This window comes from Tribolium madens, unplaced genomic scaffold, assembly GCF_015345945.1.
Source record: "Tribolium madens isolate multiple individuals breed KSU strain unplaced genomic scaffold, Tmad_KSU_1.1 Scaffold_97;HRSCAF=244;Tcas5.2_LG3a, whole genome shotgun sequence".
In the NCBI taxonomy this organism is placed as follows: Eukaryota; Metazoa; Arthropoda; class Insecta; order Coleoptera; family Tenebrionidae; genus Tribolium; species Tribolium madens.
In genome coordinates this window covers 12,618,270-12,639,464 of record NW_025401069.1, presented here as the reverse complement: position 1 = coordinate 12,639,464, position 21,195 = coordinate 12,618,270, and the positions used below count along the sequence as shown (strand labels likewise).

General features: G+C 36.4%; 5 protein-coding genes and 1 non-coding gene across 7 annotated transcripts; 3 read left to right on the top strand and 3 right to left on the bottom strand.

Moving 5' to 3' along the window:
- The first annotated feature begins 21 nt into the window (after positions 1-21).
- LOC123015085 (casein kinase II subunit alpha-like) lies at positions 22-1,286 on the top strand. The gene is made up of 2 exons (XM_044414541.1): positions 22-155; positions 201-1,286. Exons 1-2 carry the CDS (start codon positions 100-102, stop codon positions 1,246-1,248), a joined length of 1,104 nt encoding a protein of 367 aa, XP_044270476.1. The 5' UTR covers positions 22-99; the 3' UTR covers positions 1,249-1,286.
- A 49-nt stretch (positions 1,287-1,335) lies between these two features.
- Trnar-ccu lies at positions 1,336-1,408 on the bottom strand. The gene has a single exon. It is a non-coding gene; the product is annotated as a tRNA-Arg (tRNA).
- Positions 1,409-3,814: 2,406 nt separating this feature from the next.
- LOC123015081 (tyramine beta-hydroxylase) lies at positions 3,815-6,222 on the top strand. The gene is made up of 6 exons (XM_044414535.1): positions 3,815-4,486; positions 4,537-4,734; positions 4,955-5,206; positions 5,257-5,439; positions 5,493-5,680; positions 5,970-6,222. The coding sequence occupies exons 1-6, from the start codon at positions 3,815-3,817 to the stop codon at positions 6,190-6,192; spliced, it is 1,716 nt and encodes a 571-aa protein (XP_044270470.1). The 3' UTR covers positions 6,193-6,222.
- On the bottom strand, positions 6,206-9,304 carry LOC123015080 (probable leucine--tRNA ligase, mitochondrial). Its single transcript, XM_044414534.1, has 6 exons — positions 8,988-9,304; positions 8,714-8,929; positions 7,255-8,671; positions 7,010-7,201; positions 6,735-6,967; positions 6,206-6,687 (listed from the first exon to the last, which is right to left on the bottom strand). Exons 1-6 carry the CDS (start codon positions 9,060-9,062, stop codon positions 6,235-6,237), a joined length of 2,586 nt encoding a protein of 861 aa, XP_044270469.1. The 5' UTR covers positions 9,063-9,304; the 3' UTR covers positions 6,206-6,234.
- Positions 9,211-11,335, top strand: LOC123015083. Of its 2 annotated transcripts, none has more exons than XM_044414537.1 (3): positions 9,211-9,538; positions 9,600-9,690; positions 9,736-11,335. In XM_044414537.1, exons 2-3 carry the CDS (start codon positions 9,665-9,667, stop codon positions 11,255-11,257), a joined length of 1,548 nt encoding a protein of 515 aa, XP_044270472.1. In that variant the 5' UTR covers positions 9,211-9,538; positions 9,600-9,664; the 3' UTR covers positions 11,258-11,335. The 2 variants fall into 2 exon arrangements, with proteins under 2 accessions (XP_044270472.1, XP_044270471.1); XM_044414536.1 differs by having other exon boundaries at positions 9,596-9,690.
- Positions 11,336-15,117: 3,782 nt separating this feature from the next.
- LOC123014616 (protein lin-32-like) lies at positions 15,118-16,425 on the bottom strand. The gene has a single exon (XM_044413823.1). The coding sequence runs from the start codon at positions 16,322-16,324 to the stop codon at positions 15,902-15,904; it is 423 nt and encodes a 140-aa protein (XP_044269758.1). The 5' UTR covers positions 16,325-16,425; the 3' UTR covers positions 15,118-15,901.
- Between the last annotated feature and the right edge of the window lie 4,770 nt (positions 16,426-21,195).

Genomic DNA, 21,195 nt, shown 5'->3' with positions numbered 1-21,195 from the left:
GTGTTAAATAAAAGTCTTTGATCAAGGTTTATTTTATTTAGTTGGGGATTTTTTGTTTGTGATTTAGTGACTTATTCGCGCTTCCCGTTTAAATTTTAAATGTCAAAAAAAGATTTGAAAAAATTTGCCCCAAAAATGGATTTGGACGATACTCCGTAAGTATTTTTGGCTTAGTTTCAATTAAATTAACGTGAATTTAGTCGTAGTGTTGTTGTAACAACATCGCGTGTTTATTCCGATGTGTTTTCGAACAAGCCTTCTTCCTACTTCGAGTACGACAACTACAACCCCCCGACTGACGACATCAACAACTACAGTCTGATTCGCAAAATCGGTCAGGGGAAGTACAGTTTAGTGTTCGAGGGGGTGCACGATGGCAACAACGACTCGGTTGTGGTGAAATTACTGAAACCGATTAAAAAGCCCAAAATCAAGCGCGAAATTAAAATTTTGGAGCATTTGCGAAACGGCCCCAACATAGTGAGTCTCTATGCCGTGGTGTCCGTCCCGTCGACCGGCCTGCATGCCCTTATTTTCGAGTCCCCGTCAAACAACGAAGATTTCAAAGAGGTTTATTTAAAATTGGGCGATTCTGACATTCGCTACTACATTTATGAAATCCTGAAAGCCCTCGATTACTGCCACAGTAAGGGCATAATGCACCGCGACGTGAAGCCGCACAACATCATAATCGACCGGAAAACCCGGAAAATCCGGTTGATAGACTTCGGCTTGGCGGAGTTCTACCGGCCCGGAGAGCGCTACAACGTCCGGGTGGCTTCCCGCCATTACAAGGGCCCGGAGTTGCTCGTCGAGTACGGCTATTACGACTACTCGCTTGACTTGTGGTCGCTGGGGTGCGTCTTCGCCGCGATGATCTTCCGGAAGGAGCCCTTCTTCCAGGGCTTCGATAACCGGAATCAGCTCTATTGCATTGTCAAGGTTTTGGGCACGAGCAAGTTTTACAGTTATTTGAACAAGTACAATATTGTGCTGGAGAGCAGCATGCAGGAGATGCTGGGGATCCACTCGAAGAAGCCCTGGCAGAGGTTCGTCAACACGGAGAATGAGCATCTGGTGAATCACAATGCGTTTGATTTTTTGGATTCGTTGCTTTGTTATGACCATATGGAGAGGTGTTCGGCGCAGGAGGCGTTGGGGCATAAGTACTTCGGGCCGGTGAGGAGTTCCGGGAGTTTGCCCGGATTGGACAAACTCAAGGTCTCGGGGTCGGGACAAGCGGTTTAATTAAAGTAAATATAGAATAATAAATTATTTTCGTGGAAGTTTTGGTTTGTAGTAGAAATATTTGATAAAAAAATGAAAAAAAAAGATTACCCCTGGTGGGACTCGAACCCACAGTCCCCGGCTTAGGAGGCCGATGCCTTATCCATTAGGCCACAGGGGCGTGGTGTATTATTTTATAGTACAATGTAGTTATGTTGCGTGTTTCGGCAAGTGTTATTTTTGTTAAAAAATTTAAAAATAATAATAAATAGATTTTATCCATATTTCATTCATTTAAACATTAATAAACTGTAGTATTTAGACCTTAACTTTGAAAATAGAAAACTACAATAAAGATACATTATAAATATTACTTGTGTGAAAATAATAATAGTCACAAAAAGTTTTTAAAATCTAAGAAATTTTACGGTTTTGAAATTAGAAGTTTAAAGTTGAAAATTTTTTTGATTTTTGTTGAAATTTTGGTCGATTTTTAGTGCTTATACTTTTAGTCTTATTCTTAAKTTTATTACTCAATATCTCAAAAACTATGCATCGTAGAGTATTTTAACTTGTTGCATCGTAATTTTACGTCTAGAAAACCATATTTCAAGCGTTTTTACAACTTAAGGTACGATAAATTGACTATTTTTACGATTTTACTACCTCTCACCTTCAAAAACTCAAAAAATTCAAATTTTCTTAAACTTGACCCAATGGCGTTTTATGCATTTATTTGAGTCTTTAAGACCTTTAGAAATGTAAAAAAACGTTAAATGGATCAATTTTAAAGTTAATTTTTTTTTTGATTTTTGTCGAAATTTTGGCCGATTTTTGGCACCCGGAGCGGTCTAATGGCAATAACTTCGGACTTATTGGAGATAACCTCTTATATTTGGTACCGTTGGATAGAAAATTGAATTTTCTATTATATATTAGAAAGTTCAATGCTCTACGATGACTAGTTATCGAGAAAATTTCTGATAAAGTCAAAAATATCGAAAATTTAAATCCGACTTTAACTTCAAAACTACCACGAATTTTGCAGTTTTCTTGACGCCAATCGATTCCCCGGAACATTTTACATAGGTTTAGGTCAAAATATTATATCATTGAGACACAGTTTTGCCGCAATTTACAAAATAAAAAAAAGTAAAAATTTGTTAACACCCCCCCCTCAAAATCTAGTGTTTTTGAACATGTCTCAGATTCAATTTAAACCTATCTTATCCGATAAATTTTGACGCGCTAATTACGAATTTCCCAATTATTTTGCGCTATCTCCTTTAGTTTCGCCGTAATCGGCGTTTAAAAATTCAAATTTTTTTTGCGAGATATCAACTTGGCTGTGGCCTCAGTCGATAGCTTTTCTTACGCTGATTACGATGGAGTTGGACTGATTGCTCTAAGTCTAATAGTTTGGCCATAATCGCCGTTCAAAAAGTGAAAATTGACAAAATTGTAAAACTTTAAACGCGTTTTTCTACGAAACTATAGGACTTAGACCAAAGAGCTAAAAACCATTAAAATTAGCTTGAAATTATCTATTTACTGGCGCAAACCGGAAGTCGCTCCGGGTTATGGRTCCGGGTACAGAGCCATTTTTAATTTTGTTAAAAAAAAATTCATATCTCAAAAACTATGAGTCCTAGGTGAAAAGAGTTTGTTCAGGCGTGTTCTGCGGTTAATTTTACATATAGTACTAGTTTTTCATAAGAATKAAAAAATGTTGATTTTTGGTCAAAATCGGATATAGTGCTTATACCTTTAGCCTTATTCTTAACTTTATTACTCAATATCTCAAAAACTATGCATCGTAGAGTATTTTATTTAACATGTGCGCGTAATTTTACGTCTAGAAAACCATATTTCTAGCGTTTTTACGACTTAAGGTAAATCGACTATTTTTACGATTTCACTACCTTCAAAAACCCAAAAAGTTCATATTTTTTAAAACTTAGTGACTCTTTTATCACTAACAAAATAAATCAAATACCAATGTAACAAAAATAAAGTTTATTGTAGTCACCTATTGGCAATTTTAACAAAGATAGCTTTTATAGGAGCATTTCTAAAACAAATAAAATTTGATTTGATCAAAGTTTTTTAAAACTTGTTCCAAACTCCAATAACGAATAAGTAAATGACTTCTTTTGTAAGAAACGTGAAAAAACACTTACGTTTCTTCAGAACGTTACAAAAGCAATTTAATAAAAAAATCATGAAACCAAGTGCTGAATATTTACGATAATTATTCAGCGTCCAATTTTATATCGCGAAGAATTTGAGGAACTCGAATTTATTCCATCGGCTGAATTCTTGTACGTATTGAATGATAAGAACATCGCGTGACGTCGTCTAAATTGCATTCCTGCGACCCCACACCATCCTCCAGCATTTTTATTATTATTCCTTCACTAATCACTAATCACTTATCGATTTTCCCAATTAAAAACGCAACAATTTCCCGACGCTTCACCCCAAATGAGATAAACTTGTAACGAGTTTTGAAATTTCCCTGCCAAAAGGCGCGTGCGCGCGCCTCCTCTTATAAGAGAAAATCCGAAGAATTTCCTCCTAGTGAAAGATGCGCTTTCTTGTCGCTATAATCCTGACGTGTTTGAGGGGTTCCCAATCCGGCGAAATTTTCCACGTCCCTTTGAACGGCGATGGTTCAATTTCCCTCAACTGGCTCCTGGATTATCCCAGCCAAAGCGTCACTTTCGAGGTCCACATCCCGGGGGATTTCGGGTGGTTCGCGATCGGTTTTTCCGACCGAGGGGGGCATTTCCCGGCCGATTATTGCCTTTTGTGGAAAAACATAAAAAAGAAAATCCAGTTTGAGGACACGTGGGCTGATACTAGAGGAATCATCCGGGGGGACAAGCACCAAGACTGTCAAAATTTCAAAATTCGACGCAGCAAAAATGTCACTAAATTCGCGTTTCGGAGGAAATTCGACACTTGCGATTTCGAGGATTACGTCATCGAGGATGGGACAACCCATATTGTGTGGGCACGGGGTGCTAACCCTTTGTATAAACTCGCAGGGTTGAATATAAGCTCCCCTGAGAAGGAACAAGGGATGGTGAGGGTGCAACTGTTGAAAAATACCAACGTGGAGGCGATTTTGCCTAACTATGTCCAAACTTTGGATGTTTTTGCCCATGAAGTGAAGGTTCCGGAACAGGAAACGACTTATTGGTGCCATGTCCACAAGCTGGGTGAGGAGTTTTTGAGGAAACACCATGTGTACAGGGTAGGGTTCCCATGAGGGGTACCAAAATGTACCAATTGATTTTTTTCTAGTATGAAGCCCATATTTCCAGTAGCAGTGAGGGTTTGGTGCACCACATGGAAGTGTTTCATTGTGTGGCGCCCCCTGACCAACAAATTCCCCTATATGTTGGAAACTGTTTCGCTGAAGAGAGGCCCAAAGAGACCCAAGTGTGTAAAAGGGTCTTGGCGGCGTGGGCCATGGGGGCACCGCCTTTCACATATCCAGAGGTAAAAGTTCTGATCAAGTGGCCTGCGACGTCAAAATTAAGTTGACAACATTGAATAATGACACGAATTTGGCAACCATGACTGTCAAATATAAACTTCAATAGTTTGTTTATAGGCTAGAAAATGTTACCAACTTAATTTCAGAGTTGCTAAGTTAATTATGGTGGTAATTACAGCGTGGTTTTTAATTTAATTATGAAAATGAAAATTGATTAAACAGGAGGCTGGGCTGCCCCTCGGCGGCCCGGAGTTCAGCCCCTACGTCATGCTCGAAGTCCACTACAACAACCCGGAGCACAGAACCGGACTTGTGGACAGTTCCGGGATCCGGTTTCACGTCTCCTCCCGACTCAAAAAAATGGACGCTGGGGTTATCGAATTGGGGTTGGAGTATACCGACAAAATGGCGATTCCCCCAAATCAGGAGGCGTTTCCTTTGACCGGATATTGCGTCAGCGAATGTACCGCTGTGGTACTTGAGTTTTTCTTATTTCTTAAGGTCGTTGCAAGACAATTTTTTAGAGTTTGCCACCAGAGGGCATCACGATTTTCGGTTCGCAACTTCACACTCACTTGACAGGGATTAAGGTGTATACAAGGCATATCAGGGATGGGATTGAACTGAGGGAATTGAACCGGGATGATCACTACAGTACGCATTTTCAGGAAATTCGCAGGCTGAAAAAACCGGTCAAGGTTTTACCGGTTGGTGACAAAATATCGAGTGTAAGTCGGGTTTAACGATTTTTTTTTTTTAGGGTGATGCTTTGGTAACTCGTTGTTATTATAATACAGAAGATCGGGAAAATATCACACTTGGGGGGTTTAGTATTACGGATGAAATGTGTGTTAATTATATTCATTATTTCCCTTCCACGCAATTGGAGGTTTGTAAAAGCGCTATTAGTGACCAGGCTTTGAGTACCTACTTCAACTACATGAAAGAGTAAGTTATTTTACTTACTTTAACGTAAAGTCGCGGTTAATTCATAGTGGCCACCTGTGTAAATTTGTCAAAATTGAGTTGTGTAAATCCGACTTAAAACATCCAATTGTTTTTAGGGTCATACCTATAAAAAATGACAATTCTGAAAAAGTCGGGTTAGAATACTGACACAATTTAGTTACTTCTGCTGCCATATAGACATAACCCATACACTAGGGACTGCCAACTTTGCAACAAAATAAATGGCCACTTTAAATTGACCGCCATCTTAGGTTGATTTTGTTTTTAGGTGGGAGGGGCAAAAAATTTCGCCCCACAATGGAATTTCAGACAACTACAAATCGATCAAATGGAACAAAATGCGTGTGCAATTATTGACCGATGTGTACCATGAAGCCCCCTTGAGCATGCAGTGCAACATGTCAAGTGGTGACAGATTCCCGGGATATTGGGAAAACACGCCCATTACTCCCATCTTAACCCCCCTACCCCCACCCCCACGAACATGTTAAAAAAAAACAAAAATATGAGAAATAATTTATTTAAATAAACTATTACTGAGTTACACTTTTTTCTTTACGTTCCCATCTTGTAAAAATACTAACTACACCTTCATAATCAGGTTCAAACATATATCCCGTACGTTCAACTTCTTTCTCTCCTAAAATCTCTTTCACTTCTTTTTGATTCAACGCAATTTTTATAGCTTCCTCCTCCCCCAACTTTTCGAAATCACATTTCGGTATTTTAACGTTGCAAACTTCAACCCCGTTGACTTTACAAACCAAATCAAGGTTGTATCTGTCATCGAGAGTCGGCCATCTTTGTTCAAGAACCGGTTTTTCCCAATCGATCTCCCCCGATTGGTTTAACCGATCGGGGGCGGAGACAAACCCACTCCACAATTCCGATGCAAAATGTGGCGCCATTGGTGCTAATAAAATAATTTGAGCGGCTAAAGCCCTCTCAAATTGTAGACTTTTGGCAAAAATTGCCGGTGGCGCCCTCTACAACCTATAATAGAACAAAAACCACAAAACTGCGTTTCAAATACCCTGATACTGTTCGTAAGCCCCAGTTGTTTCGAAATGGCAACACTGTGCTGCTGCGACCGGCAATAGTTGAAAGTCGCCCCCTTGATGTAATAATTGCGAGAGTCAAACATGTAATCGTCGTGTGCCTTGAACTGGTCGTCGGGGATTGGTGGTGGGGGGCTTTTCCGGTGTTTGAGGAAGTCTCTGATGGTCAACCAGAGGCGTTTTTGCCAGTTGAGTATCCCGGGAAAAGCTAAGAAGGCGTTGGAAAAACATTACAGATTCCTGTACTCACTGTTGCTGTTCCAGTTGCGGTGTGAAGTTGGCGCCACATCCGCCAAAATCAAAAGTCGGGTGGTATCACTGCCGTACTCCCGGAACATATCCCCCGGATCCACTCCGTTGTGTTTTGATTTACTCATTTTTTCCCAACCCATGACCACAGCCTCCCCAGTCGATTCAACAACAGCCCTGTTTTTCTTCTTATCTTCAAATTGACAATGTTTTCATGTCTCACTCACCATTTCCTAACTTACCCACCTATCACTTTGACTTGACTTTCGGGGACATATCGGCCCGTCCCCTTGACTCTGTAACTCCGCCCCATGACCATCCCCTGGACCAATAACCGCTTAAAAGGTTCACGTTCAGGGAGCAAACCTTGCGAGTACAAAAAATGACTTATAAACCTCGCGTAATATAAATGAAGCACTGCGTGTTCCTTGCCTCCGATATACAAATCAACGGGCATCATTTTTTTCGCTTTATTTTCATCGAACATTTTTTGAGAATTTGACGGATCAAGATACCTGAGATAATACCACGAACTGTCAACAAATGTGTCCATAGTATCAGTTTCGCGTTTTGCTTTTTTGTTACATTTAGGACAAGTGCAGTCCACCCAATCAGAGAGTTGTTTCAAATAAGCCCCGCCTTTTTGTGACAGTGACGTTGTTGGAAGCTCCACAGGAAGCTCTCTGATTGGTTGAGCACCACAACTGTCACAATGAGCGATAGGAATAGGCGTTCCCCACAACCTCTGACGCGAAATCAACCAATCACGCAACTTGGCACTTGACCAGTACCCGCCCACTCCCAATTCACTCGCTTGGCGGCAAATTTGATTTTGCAAACTTAAACGCTCGTTTTCACCCAAATTAGTTTTTTCGTACGAGATTTGAAATTTATCCGCGAATTGAGCGGCTTGGGGGCAAACGCTCGGAATTCCGACAAAAGTATCAGTAAAAGGCAAAAATTCAATTTGGTTGGTCACAAAAACCGGAATTGGGGCCCCACTAAAGGGGTGTACCAGCTCCAAATTTAATCTTTTTGTTCCCTCGTCTATTAAAACTCCCGGGGTTTCCCCTAAAACGTGTTTCGAGTCAAGGGCTACGAATTTGACCGAATTGATCGCTTCGGGTTTGGGCGTCCATAGAGTGAGAAAATCGTCGCCCCCTTTAACTTTAAAATCAAAATTCACCCCGTCGCAGTCCCCGATCCAATGCTTTTGTAGCTTAATAACGTCCCTCCAGTCTTGCAAAAGGGGGTCGTCAAGCCCCTCTAACAAGTCTTTAGCAAACCTAGTCGTTCGAATAAACCACTGTTTTAAGAGTTTTTTCTCGACTTTGGCCCCCGAGCGCCAGGAGCACCCGTTCTCGTCCACTTGCTCATCGGCGAGGACAGTCTCATCGACGGGGTCCCAGTTCACAACAGCCCTTTTCTGGTAAACAAGGCCCGAATCGTACAACTTCAAAAACAAGTCTTGCGTCCACTTGTAGTACGACGAGTCGCAAGTCGCCAACTCGCGCCCCCATTCGAAACTGCACCTCAAACGCTGCAGTTGGCTTTTCATATGCGAGATGTTGCTCCGTGTCCAGTCTCGCGGCGCCACTTGGCGCTCAATAGCCGCGTTTTCGGCCGGGAGCCCAAACGCGTCCCAGCCAATTGGGTGAATCACCTAAAAAAAATTATTTCGGTACTATTACAACGCAAAACTTACATTTTTGCCGTTCATGCGCTGGAACCGCGCAATTGCGTCACTAATGGTGTAAACGCGGACGTGCCCCATGTGGAGGGACCCCGACGGGTAGGGGAACATTGACAACACGTAATACTTGTCCCCGGACGGGGCATTCTCATCGAAATTGGCGACTTTCAGTCTGTCGCGCCAGTAATCTTCGATTTTGTGCTTAATATCGGCGTTTATTTCCTCATGCTAAGTGAAAAAAAAGTCAACATAACCTCAATTCACAAAGGGGAATATTGCGACTTACCCACAAATTTAGCCCGCAAATGGACCTATAACCGAGGCCGAGACGTTTCGGGGCGAGTTTTGTAAAATATAGCATGTTCTATGGGAAATTAGCCGAAAAAAATTGCTCTAAAAATTAGGTTAACACGACACGCATACCAACATAGAAATTGTTTTGCGGATAAATAAATTTCACATTTACTCGTACTTTGTAATTAATTCTATTAGCTTAGTTAGTCGTGTCATGTGTAACGTTTAACAATATACGTTTCAAATAAACGTTTTTTTTATTATTTGTTTTTTTATGTGGAGTTTTTGTTGGAGTTGAGTTGGTACCGGCACTGTTTTTATCATTGTTTTTTTATTAGTAGAATTCGGTAGTTTTAGCTTTTTGTGTCCTCTGTGTCTTTAAATTGGTGAAGTTTTCATTGTGACACAGCTTATTTACCAAATTATGCCCAATCTAATTATTATAAATTAAATTATCGTGATTAAGGTTATGTCAAGTGCGCAGGATTGTCAATCAGGGTTGTGATTATCCATCAAGGGCCCCTTTCATTGCCCCCAGTTGAGGTGAGCGAAGTTTCCGCATTTACAAACAATGAAATTGAAAACAATTGATTTTGTCAGGTAGGCAACACTGAATTTTTCAAATGTTTAAATAACCCGCAAACAATATATTCTTTATTCTCATCGAAAATGGCTTCGAGTTCGGGCTCAAATAGGTAGGTAATAAACCCCCCCATTCCCAATTCACTCATTTTGCGCAGCCAAATGGAGGCCTCGTTGAACTTGTGCACCAGCAACACGGCTCAAGAATCCCTGAAATGTTTCTTCTGCGACAAATTCCTCTCAGTTCCACCGATCTACAACCACGAATTCGAGTCGATTTGTGGACGTTGCAAATTCGTCAACAAGTCTGAAGACTCCAAGTGGACCCGCCAAACCCTGTACGAGAACATCGCGAAATTTATGATTTTTCCATGTTCGAATGCGACATACGGCTGCAAGGCCCAGTTGAAATGGGGCGAAGTGGAGGAGCACGAAAACACTTGTCTTTACAAGAAGCTGAACTGTCCCTTCGCCAACGACGACGTGTTCCGCACGCAGAAGTGTCGCTGGATGGGGTCCGGTCCTGGCCTCAATGAGCACCTCGAGTTCTGCCACGGAGACCTCATTAAAAAACTCCCGGAGATGAATTTCACCGAAACCCGGGGTAATAGCATTTTCCTGACCCGAACTGCGAAACAATTAATGATAGTCGTGGTGAAGTGTGACCCCCCGGGGACCTTCTCCTGCATGGTGATGGTGAACGGGACCAGCGCCGATTGCGAGGCCTACCGCTACCAGTTGGAGTTATTCGACGAAAACCGGAAAAACTCCCTGATTTTGCGCAGGGGGCGTTTGGAGGACGCAGTGGGGTTCGAGGAGAACCTAACAAACCCCGAAAAAATGCTCGTGGTGGAGCTCTCCACTGTTAAATCCTTGTTAAAGCACCCCCAGATTATCATGGGCCGTTTTGGTATAATAAAAAAATCGAAACGCGAGTTGAACTTCGGGGAGAAGCCCCAGGAGTGCCCCTTCGACGAGAACTTCCTCCGGGAGTTGGAGTGTCCCGTGTGTAAGAATTACATGGTGCCCCCGATCCAGATTTGCTGCACGGGGCATAGTTTCTGCTCGCGGTGTCGCGACCAGATGGAGGAGTGTCCCACGTGTCGACACCCCTTCCAGGAGGGGCGCAACTACACGCTGGAGAAACTCACCACGTGTATCAACTACCCCTGCATGTTCCGGGACTCCGGGTGCCCCGTGGCGTGCTCCAGTGAGAAGTTGCGGGAGCACGAGTTGGATTGCAGCTTCTCGGGGATTCAGTGCTTCCTGGAGTGTAGCACAGGGCCGGTGATGAATTTGTTTAAACATTTGAATGAGAAGCACCACGATAGGTTGATTGTCGCCGGAGAGGTGCACATTTTGGATTTGGGGGAGGGCGAAGTGATGAAATCGTTTGCGATTTGTTTCGGGAATGATATGTTTCGATTGGCGTTGTGCTACGATGGGGATATTAAATTCTCCTTGCAACAGTTTGGGGTTAAACAGAGTTGTTACAGCTACGAATTGGAGGTTATTTGCACTACGGAATGCACCGAGAGGATTATTTTGACGAAGGAGTGCCCCCCGATGAGTGACATGTTCTGGGCTAAGAGCATCACCATACCGGAAGAATTGCTCCAAAGATATATTTCCGAAGAAGATTTGGTTTTCTTTAAAGTACATTTGCGGAAAATTGTCTAGTTTTTAAGTGCCAAATATTTATTTATGTTACTGTTGTTTGGAATGGCTCATTTTTTAATAAATTTGTATTTTTTTGCATTTTTTACTTTCTTGCGTCACAAATCCTTTATTTTTGTTCACTTATAAAAATTAAGGTCAGATCAATGACAGTATTTTGCGCCGTTTTGCGAAATTTTGCATTTTGGATTTTATTTATGTAAAAAGAAAAATTAAAGATTCAATTGGTCGTCGACCTGTTTTGTTGTGTCGGCAGCATTTATGAATATTCATTTTTCTAACACATGCTATTTTTGACATTGAATTTTTTTATAGAGGTAGTTAATACGCATTTTGGATTTTATTTTGCAAAAATGCTAATGGTAGTTTTGTTTTGAACGGATTATTGGTTTTACAATAAGAATTATTGTGGTCGGTGAACTATTGTTTTGTTGTGACGGAGTTCTATGCATTTGAATTTTAATTGCAATGTTTTGGTGTTTTTGCCGGTGATAATTACTTGTAACTGCGCAATGATAATTAAAATTGTTTTGTTAATTTTTTTGCTCAGTGTTTTAACATTTTTAGAGATAATTTGGTAAATTACTTGTTTTGGAATATTTTTATTAATCGAATTAAAAATTAGAAACAATAAAGAAATAATTAATTGTAGTACCAAAAAACATAATTTATTTGGTGTATTGTTGGTCACCTACCTACATGCGAAGAAAGTGGTTTATTTTGTAGATATTTATTATTTTACCTTCAATATTTTATCAAAAATTTCTTTTTAATTTAAAGTTTGCGTTTTAAATCTGATTATTCAACGACAACAAAAAATTACGAAATTACATTGTTTTCTATTTTGCGTTTTTATCAAGGCTCGTTTGGGTGTGTAAAAGTCTAGTGCATTTTATGTTTTTAAGGTTGGTGATAATGCCATTCGACGTAAATTGTTTTTAATAAACTAGCCAATTTACATGAATTTTTTGTGACAAACATGAAAAAATTCAAGTGAATTTTGCAGCAACTGACCAAAAATCATCTTTTCTTTTAAAACAGCATAAAAGGCTGTTATTTATGGCTTTTATTGGCAAAATTTTTGTATCTTTACTAGATAATTATAAAAAAAACATAATACAAATAGACATAAAATGTCAAATGACAAAAAGTACAAATCAATTTTTTTTACAGCTAGAATTTTTTTTCATTTTTTCTGTGTTCCTGGTATCTTATCTTACTTGATTTTTTTCTCTGGGGCGCGAGTTCTGATACACTTTCTGTAATTCGTAATTTTATTTTCTTTCTAGTCACAGTTCCCAATTTTAAAGCCAAAATTTTAAACGTCATTTTAGTAATAAGTAATTTTAGTAATTAATACTTCTAGAAAATTATATAGGAATTTTGATTATGTCTTTGACTTAGCATTGTGACAAAGTATAGTAATTGGAAAAAATCAAGTTTTGTAAATCAAAAATATCTAATTACGCAGTCAAAATTCAAGCTTGGTGCCAAAACATTAAAAAAAAATTGCAAAATTGAAAAATTTTGAGCTATGTGGTGACAAATATGCAAAATTATGTGAAAAGGTGAAACCATTTGCGGCCCCACTCACCAAAATTTTTAAGAAAAAAGAAGGGCTTAAAAGTTGTTTCAGATCTGGTTTTTGACTGAAATATTTTGCCTTATTTTCAGTTTTTAGTTTTCTGGTTTTATTGACATTTGTAGAGATTTTGTTTCGGAATTTCAAACTCTGCCTGCGACTTGTGTTTTAATGAACTACATATTATTATTTTTATTTTTGCTATAACATAAAAAACTGATTAATTTTAAGAGCAAAGGCCAGAAGTTTGTTTGAAAATAGTTTTGCGTAATTTTAGCACCCGAAACATTCCGGAATTTGATCATATCGCACATAAAATCGACTGAAGAATCACAATTCGTATTTGTATTTTATTTCTGGTCATAGTTCTCAATTTTAAAGCCAAAATTTTAAACTTTTTTCAGTAATCCCGAATTTTTAATATCATAGAAAATCATGTAAAAGTTTAGGTGGACATTGCGATAAAAATGTATTAATTGAGAAAAATCCAGTTTTGATAATAATAAGAAATATTTAATCTCGCAGCCAAAATTCAAGCCCGCTAAAAATTTTCCAAACTGAAAAATTTTGGACTATCTGTGGGTAAAAAACAAATAAAATTGTTTCAGATCTGATTTTTAGACTGAAATATTTTGCCTTACCTTTTACCTTTAATATATTTTTTAAATTTCTTTTTAATTTAAAGTTTGTGTTTTCAAATCTGATTATGTAACGACAATAAAAAATTACCAACCAACATTGTTTTCTATTTTGCGTTTTTAACAAGGCTCGTTTGGGTGCGTTCAAAGTCTAGTGTATTTTATATTTTTAATGTTGATGATAACGCCATTCGACGAAATTGCTTTCAATAAACTAGCCAATTTTGCGAATTTTCGGTGACAAACATGAAAAAATTGTGTGCTAGCAAAAAACCGTAAAATTTTGAACTATTTGAGGAAAAAATTGTTCAGATCTGATTTTTCGACTGAAATATTTGCCTTACCTTCAGTTTTTCGTTTTCTTGACATCCGGAAGTCGGTTTTCGGATTGTTGTATTTCGCGAAACTTGAGTGTTATTTGCCTTCCACTCACATTAATATTCATAGATGTCAAACGACAAAAACAAGAAGTCAGTTAATAAATAGCCGTCATATACTCATCACAATCACCTTCGATAATACAGCAATAAACCCATAAATTTTCGTCATTAACTCACTATATTCCTATTCAAATTGCAGCTTTACAAGAACCCAATTAATATAATGAAGTCGTTAAAATCACCTCATCAGCAACAAATTGATCGCCGTTGGCGAAACCAATACGAAAACGCGCCAAATTCCCCTCGTCTCACAAAAAATAATAAAACACACTCGTAAAATTTAAATTTCAATCAAATTTAGATCGGGGAGATAGAGAAAATTTAATAATACAGTTGTTAAATTAATGGGACAGGTGCGAGATTCCTTCCTTTTATTAATATAAAAATTCTACAAAAATACAATCGTCTAGAGATCACTTCACAAGGCACTAGGCCCGTAACTAGTGGGGGCCAAGTAGGGCTAAAATAACGCCCAAAATTCGTTGTCATTTTTCAAAAAAAAAAAATTGACAATATAGTGACACATATGACGTCATTCGTTTTCGAGTAATGAGGTCATTTTAATTTTTTTATTACTGTTTTAGCTAGTACACATCGTTATCTTTTTGGTAAAAATAATAAATTTAAAAAAAATAAAGAAAAAAAATGCAAAAGAGAAGAAAAAAGAACCTAAAAAAGTTATAGAAAGTTTTATACCGGGTGCGGCATCGGTTATAAATCGCGACTTCTAATTTATTAAAATTGACAATAATTTGAGAATTTTTCTATTTTTTTTTGATAATAAATGAGTCCGTAACAGTTTTGTGTGTTTTATGAATACTTTCTGTTAATTTACTTATAAAGTTTTTACACTAAATAAATCTGTACCTGTTAGCGCATCAAACTTTGATATCACAATTTCAAATTTTGACTTGGTTATCCAAGTTTTTTATTTTTTTATTTAAACACAAACCAGACCCGTGATTTATGACAAAATGGCATAATTTGCCAACAAAAGAAGCATTTACCACTTTAAATGGTCTTTTTGTTGTAAACCTTAGAATCTCACCCCAATTGCAGGTCATAAATAAAATTGATTTTCAAAATTAAATTTAAATTTTAATTGCTATTTTTTTTTCTGATTTTGTAAACAGTTGTAGGAAGTGAATCTATGTAGGTCAGTATAAAAATTAGAATCAAATTTTTTGGGAGAAAATTACTTTTTATTTTTTTTTGGCTTTGTTTGTAAATGAAAAATTACCAAAAAATTAGAGAATGTACCTTATTAATGCCCAGGTAAGTGCGAAAAAATTCAACAATTTTGTTTAATTAGAAGTGGGGATTTTCTTTCTGGGCGTAACGGATGCCGCACCCGGTACAAAGAGCTTTATCTTCTAGTTCTTGCTTCATTTTTTGTGTTTAGGTGTTTTTGTTTAAAAAAATATACCAAAAATGATTGCCCCTTATAAAATAAGGCAAGAACAAAAAGATAAAACCTTTTGTATTTAATTGTCAATATGTAAAATTGCATTTTTTTTTCTTTTTACAAAATGTGTGCTATTTAAAACAGTGAACAAAAATGTCAGTTGTTAAAAAAATAAAAATGACGTCACGATTCAAAAAGAAATGACGTTATAAATGTCACTATGATTCAGCTTAAATGACCCACCTGACCCCTCGTGGCAGACAACACATAATACATTATGCACTTATTCCTTGATTCAAAATTAAATTTTCAAAATATCGAGAATCAAAGAACGATATTTTTCGATTCATGAAACTTTCAAAATTGGAATATGAATCAAGGAATAATTGCTTTGTGTATTATAGGTTGTCTGCCAAGAGGAGTCTCATGGGTCATTTAAGCTGAATCACCGTGTATAATGTCAAAATATAGCATTTAAAAAATGTTTGAGGATTGGTTTAGCCCCACTAAAAATTTTGGGCGCCCTACCTAAAAACAACGGTTCTGCAAGGCACTGGACTAGATTCTACACTTTTCTTTGGCTCATCTTTGGGCGTCCCTCTCGAGGAGCTCCCGCAAGGCGGCGATGTAGGTCTGAGCCATCTGCAGCGTCTCAAACTTGCTCAGTTTGTGGTCGGCGTCCAGACTGGGGATGACCTGTCTCAGGCGGTCGAAGGCCTCATTCAAGCCGTTCATGCGCCGCCGCTCCCGCGCGTTCGCCGCCAGCCGGCGGCGTTTCATCACCGTCGGGGACGGCAGTCGGTCCCGCACACTCCGCTTCCTCCCGCGAGCTGTCTTCTGCTCGTGGCACTGCCCCCCGAAATTCTCGTCGGATAACGAGCTGGTGGTGGAGACGTAGCTGTCGAAGGTGTTGTAGTCGTACGTCTCTGGGGGCTCGTGGTGGTGATGGTAGAGGAAGTTGTAGTAGGTGGGCTGCTGGTACTGCTCGGAGTTCATCACGTCCATGACGGGCGGAGGCGCCGCTTCTTGCGCATAGTATTTACCGGAGGAGCACTGAAGGGTTAGAGCGATGACCTATGCGGAAGTCCGGATGAGACTGACCTGCACTAGGCCTAGGCGCGTGCTGCACACCTCCGGACCGATGCGAAGGGAGATAACAGGGCCGGAATAGGGCGCTGCGCCTGGCAGGGACTAGGCCAATGGTGACGCCCTGTGGGTGGGAGGCCCTTTTAACTCTATTACAAAACGTGGGGGTCGTAATTTGGTGCCTATTGACTCTAGTTTTGCGGTTTTGTAAATTGAAAGCAGTTTTAATGTACTCATAATAAAATTTGTTATAATTAACGAAAGCCCTGTTTTCGTAACTTGAAACATAATAAATTAAGTCAAATAGAGTTTGAGGGGAGTCTCAATGTAGCACAAAATGTTTTAGAAAACTTACAACTTTTTTTACTGAAAAGAACAAAAGATGTGTTATAAAATTCGACAACGCTTTCAGTTTTTTTGGGGAAAATTTGAATTGTATTTTTAATGTAAAAATACTCCTATAATAGTGATTAAGATATAAAACTTGCATTTTTTATCATTTTGAATTCATCGATATTCTTGATAAATTTTATACCCTAATTCTTAACATTTTGAACCACAAATGAATTATTGACTTTTACAAAATATGGCAATTATAGTTTGAAACTTATAAAACTTGGGTTCAATTCTTTAATTGGCGAATGTTAATATATAGGGTGTCAGAAGCCGCGCCTCAGAGAAAAATTTAAAGTAAGATAAGATACCAAGAATCAAGAAATTTTTACATTTATTTTTTGACATTTTACATTTTTTATGTCTACATAATACAGGCTGTTCCGTCTAAACCCCACTTTAGAAGTATTGGGAGTTGGAATAATTGTATTTATTTGAAAATTGGTACATAGCCATAAACCATTAAGTCCTCCTAAATAAAAATATTATCAAGATGGCGGCACTTCCGGTTATACCGGAAGTCGGTCTCAACTTTCTTATTTTAAATAAAAAGGTATATTTTTTATTTTTTGGATTAATCGGGTTATTTTAAGGGAGTTTTCATCAGCTTTCCCTATTCCTAAATTTAGCCGTTTTTGAAATATTTGGAGTTTTTCAAAAATTTTTGGATTTGCACCTTCCACTTTAAAAACCGGTAACTCTGCCATTTTTTTAGATTTTAAATTCCTTTTTTTGGCGTTTGAAAGAGAAAGCTTAGATCTTTTTTCTGGTGTTTTCAAATTAAAAAAAAAAAACATATCCCAAAATTTTAAGGTTACTTTTGTAATAATTCAAATACTCATAACTCAATTTTTTCAAATGAAATACCCTAATTTTTATTTTACTAAATAGAAGAGAATTTAATTGTGCATTGATCTGTATTAACATTCCCTATACCTAAATTTAATAATTTTCAAGTTATCGACTTTTTTTTAATACTACAGAAAATTTATTACTAGCCATACCCGTTTTCACATAGTTTGCTATGGAAATCAAAAATGTCAAAATTGTTTCTCAGTAAAGGTCGACAGTGACTTATTATTTGCCAAATAGTGCCAAAATATGGAGAATCAAAGTTATGCAAACTTAATTATTATTGATAGGTTCTACCATGCAATCATTATTTAAAGCTAACAAGTGAGAAAAGTTTATTTTTGTTTAATGAACGGTATCATAATTTTGTTACACTCTCCTTAAATACAAAATAAATTAATTAAATCTAAGTTTGAGTAGCTTTGACTCTCCATATTTTGGCACTATTTGTCAAATAATAAGTCACTGACGACATTTATTGAGAAACAATTTRGACATTTTTTATTTCCATAGCAAACTATARGAAAACGAATGTGGCTAATAACAGATTTTCGGCAGTCTGAACAAAAAGTCACCATAACTTAAAAATTATTAAATTTAGGTATAGGGAATGTTAATACAGACCGATACAGAATTAAATTCTCCTCCATTTAGTATAATAAAAATTGAGGTATTTCATTTGAAAAAATTGAGTTATGGGTATTTGAATTATTACAAAAGTAACCTTAAAATTTTATGGTTTGTTAATTTTTTTTTTTTTCAAAATTTTAAAACACCGAAAGAAAGATCTAAACTTTCTCTTTCAAACGTCAAAAAAAACGAATTCAAAATTTAAGAAAATAGCAGAATTACCGGTTTTTAAAGTGGAAGGTGCAAATCCAAAATTTTTTGAAAAACTCCAAATATTTCAAAAACGGCTAAATTTGGGTATAGGGAAAGCTGATGAAAATTCCCTTAAAATAACCCAATTAATCTAAAAACGCAGTAAAAAATATACCTTTTTATTTAAAATAAGAATGTTGAGACCGACTTCCGGTATAAGCGGAAGTGCCGCCATCTTGAAAATATTTTCATTTAGGAGGACTTAATGGTTTATGGCAATGTACCAATTTTTAAATAAATACGATTATTGCAACTCCCAATACTTCTAAAGTGGGATTTAGACGGAACACCCTGTATATAAGATTATTTAGAAATATGAAGCAATATTTGAACTACAAAAATGACCTATAAAATGATGTTAATTTAAATAATAACTTGTGTCCTATCTCTACTGAAAACAATTTTACAGAAATATAGAAATTTGTTCTTTTTGTAGTAACTTCGGAACCCTTTGACCAAATATTATAAAATTTGGAATAGTTACTTGCGAGAACGCACCTTTTAAACTGTCAATCACGAAAGCCGGATCGATCTACTCAATTTCCGTTTTTTTTATAATTATTTATTAAACGTATAGAAGCCACAAATAACATTAAACAGAGTTACAAGGATACGGCATCTTTGTTTCCTCTTGTAATAGCCTGTAGCAAAAAAAAACTTGGAAAATTATTTTTCCAGCAGAAATAAATAGAGTCAAAATACAAAATTTAAATTCATAACTTCGAAATTTTTATAGATTTTTAATATTTTTTCCATGTTGTGTGTCTTACCTTACGTGGCATTTTTCTCTGGGGCGCGAGTTTTGGTGCGTTCTGTATAACAAAAATTCAAAAACTTTTCAATATTATTTTATATGTAGGATCATCTAATAATTGAGGTTAAATACTCGTAATAGATTTTCAGAATTTTTTTTTAAAAGCCGATACAAAAGCAGGGCCATTTAGAGTTTGGGGTATTTAACCCAAGAAACTCAAACTCGAACCCTGATTCGGCAATTTTTTTTTTCTATTTTTTTGTAATAAAAACACCAACAGTGTAATGCGTTAACCTACGCCAATTTTGTAAATTTCTATTGAGATTATCATTATTTTCTATTTTAGTAAAGCCTCAATATAAAAACTTATTTAAATTGGTTTCCAGAAAAAGTTTAATCGTAATAATAAAAACTGGAAAACTTCTCATCAATATTTACGTTGTAAGTGTCTTTTTCATCTGTTTTTTATGCAATTTGAATTTATTGTTTTAGTAAAAAAAGTTTTGTAAAAAATGCCAAATTATTGAAAAATCACCTATATTTCAATTTCTCTTTTTTACCTTTTTGATCAGTTTATAAATTTCAACCCCTTGAATTACTTATAATTAATGTATTATTTATATAGAAATTAAGCCAAATAGAGTTTGGGGCAGTTGGTTCAAAAGGTCAGATTCGATCCCTTTATCCGGTATATTTTTTGTAATAATCATGTCATAAAATCATACCATATCAAGTAAGTGCTTTTTTATAAAATTATTTTTTGAATGTAGGTAAAGGTCTATTTATAATAATTTTTTCAAAAAATCTTTAAAAAGTCAAGAAAAGTATTCATGCTGAGCATCTTGTTCACTAAAATGTTTATTAATTTCAAATTATCGCTTGGTTCATAAATCCAATATCTTGATGTTACTAAACACTAAATACTAAAAACTCGTAATATATTTTACATTATATATTTATATATATATATATATTTTTTTTATTACAGGAAATAATTTTTATAAACTGAAAATTTGCTTTTGTTCAGGAGCTAATGATTTTTTTGGTACAAATTTTTTTCAGTCGGCGAACATCCATAATCTTTTTTTCAGTCAGTGGTGTGATCATAAGTAAAACATCGTGTATAAAGGGTTTCCAAAATTTCTACTTTTTTGTCACACTTATGAAAATTGTTCTTCCTCGGGTTCTTCTAATAAATCTTATGTTAAAGTTACATAAAAAAACAGTCTGACTGATGACATGTCTGGCACATGAAAAACTGAAAAATATTGGAAAAATAATTGTCTACATTTTGGTAGTCCTGAAAATTTGCAAATTGCTTTTTCTGTAACATTATGTTTTACTTTGGTAAATCAAAAAAATTCTTAACAATAAAAAAAGTTTCACTCCTTTAATTTTTCCCACAAAATTTTGGCCAAAAAATTATAAATAATTAATAGAAATTTGTGACTTTTTGGCTTAATTTAAGAAACACTTCTACTGAAAAGCTTTAAAACAGCAATTCTTAAACTATTTTATAAAATGAATTTAAAAGGCTTGTTTTGATAAGAATTTGTTTACACAGGGACTTCCAGTTGAGATTACAGTTTTTATTAATCAACAAAAATAACGACTTTGGGAATAAAAATGAATAATAGTTACTTGGAACAAAATTTAAAAGTTGTTTTTTTACCACATTGCACAAAAGTAAAAAAATAATTTTTGTGTTGAAATGTAGGTACATTGCTTTTTTCTTTTTTCTGAAATTGTAATTCTTTAAATTATACAGAGTGTTAAAAAAGATTGTAAAATATTTAAGGAGGTTATAGTAAGATATCGAATGTGAAAATTTTTAGAATTTTTACTAAAAGCTTCTCTTTTTGTTTGAACAGATTGCAAATAAATGTTTCAAAAAACGAATAATTTTCGA

What these genes read in the sequence shown, in the direction of transcription:
- LOC123015085 (XM_044414541.1), top strand. Translation starts at nt 100, where the DNA reads ATGTCAAAAAAAGATTTGAAAAAATTTGCCCCAAAAATGGATTTGGAC. An exon ending in ATGGATTTGGACGATACTCC is followed by an intron (nt 156 to 200) that starts GTAAGTATTTTT and finishes ACGTGAATTTAG; the next exon opens with TCGTAGTGTTGTTGTAACAA.
- LOC123015081 (XM_044414535.1), top strand. Translation starts at nt 3,815, where the DNA reads ATGCGCTTTCTTGTCGCTATAATCCTGACGTGTTTGAGGGGTTCCCAA. An exon ending in GGAAACACCATGTGTACAGG is followed by an intron (nt 4,487 to 4,536) that starts GTAGGGTTCCCA and finishes ATTTTTTTCTAG; the next exon opens with TATGAAGCCCATATTTCCAG. An exon ending in TCAGCGAATGTACCGCTGTG is followed by an intron (nt 5,207 to 5,256) that starts GTACTTGAGTTT and finishes ACAATTTTTTAG; the next exon opens with AGTTTGCCACCAGAGGGCAT.
- LOC123015080 (XM_044414534.1), bottom strand. Translation starts at nt 9,062, where the DNA reads ATGCTATATTTTACAAAACTCGCCCCGAAACGTCTCGGCCTCGGTTAT. An exon ending in AGCGCATGAACGGCAAAAAT is followed by an intron (nt 8,672 to 8,713) that starts GTAAGTTTTGCG and finishes AATTTTTTTTAG; the next exon opens with GTGATTCACCCAATTGGCTG. An exon ending in AAGTCAAGTCAAAGTGATAG is followed by an intron (nt 7,202 to 7,254) that starts GTGGGTAAGTTA and finishes GTCAATTTGAAG; the next exon opens with ATAAGAAGAAAAACAGGGCT.
- LOC123015083 (XM_044414537.1), top strand. Translation starts at nt 9,665, where the DNA reads ATGGCTTCGAGTTCGGGCTCAAATAG. An exon ending in TCGAGTTCGGGCTCAAATAG is followed by an intron (nt 9,691 to 9,735) that starts GTAGGTAATAAA and finishes CATTTTGCGCAG; the next exon opens with CCAAATGGAGGCCTCGTTGA.
- LOC123014616 (XM_044413823.1), bottom strand. Translation starts at nt 16,324, where the DNA reads ATGGACGTGATGAACTCCGAGCAGTACCAGCAGCCCACCTACTACAAC.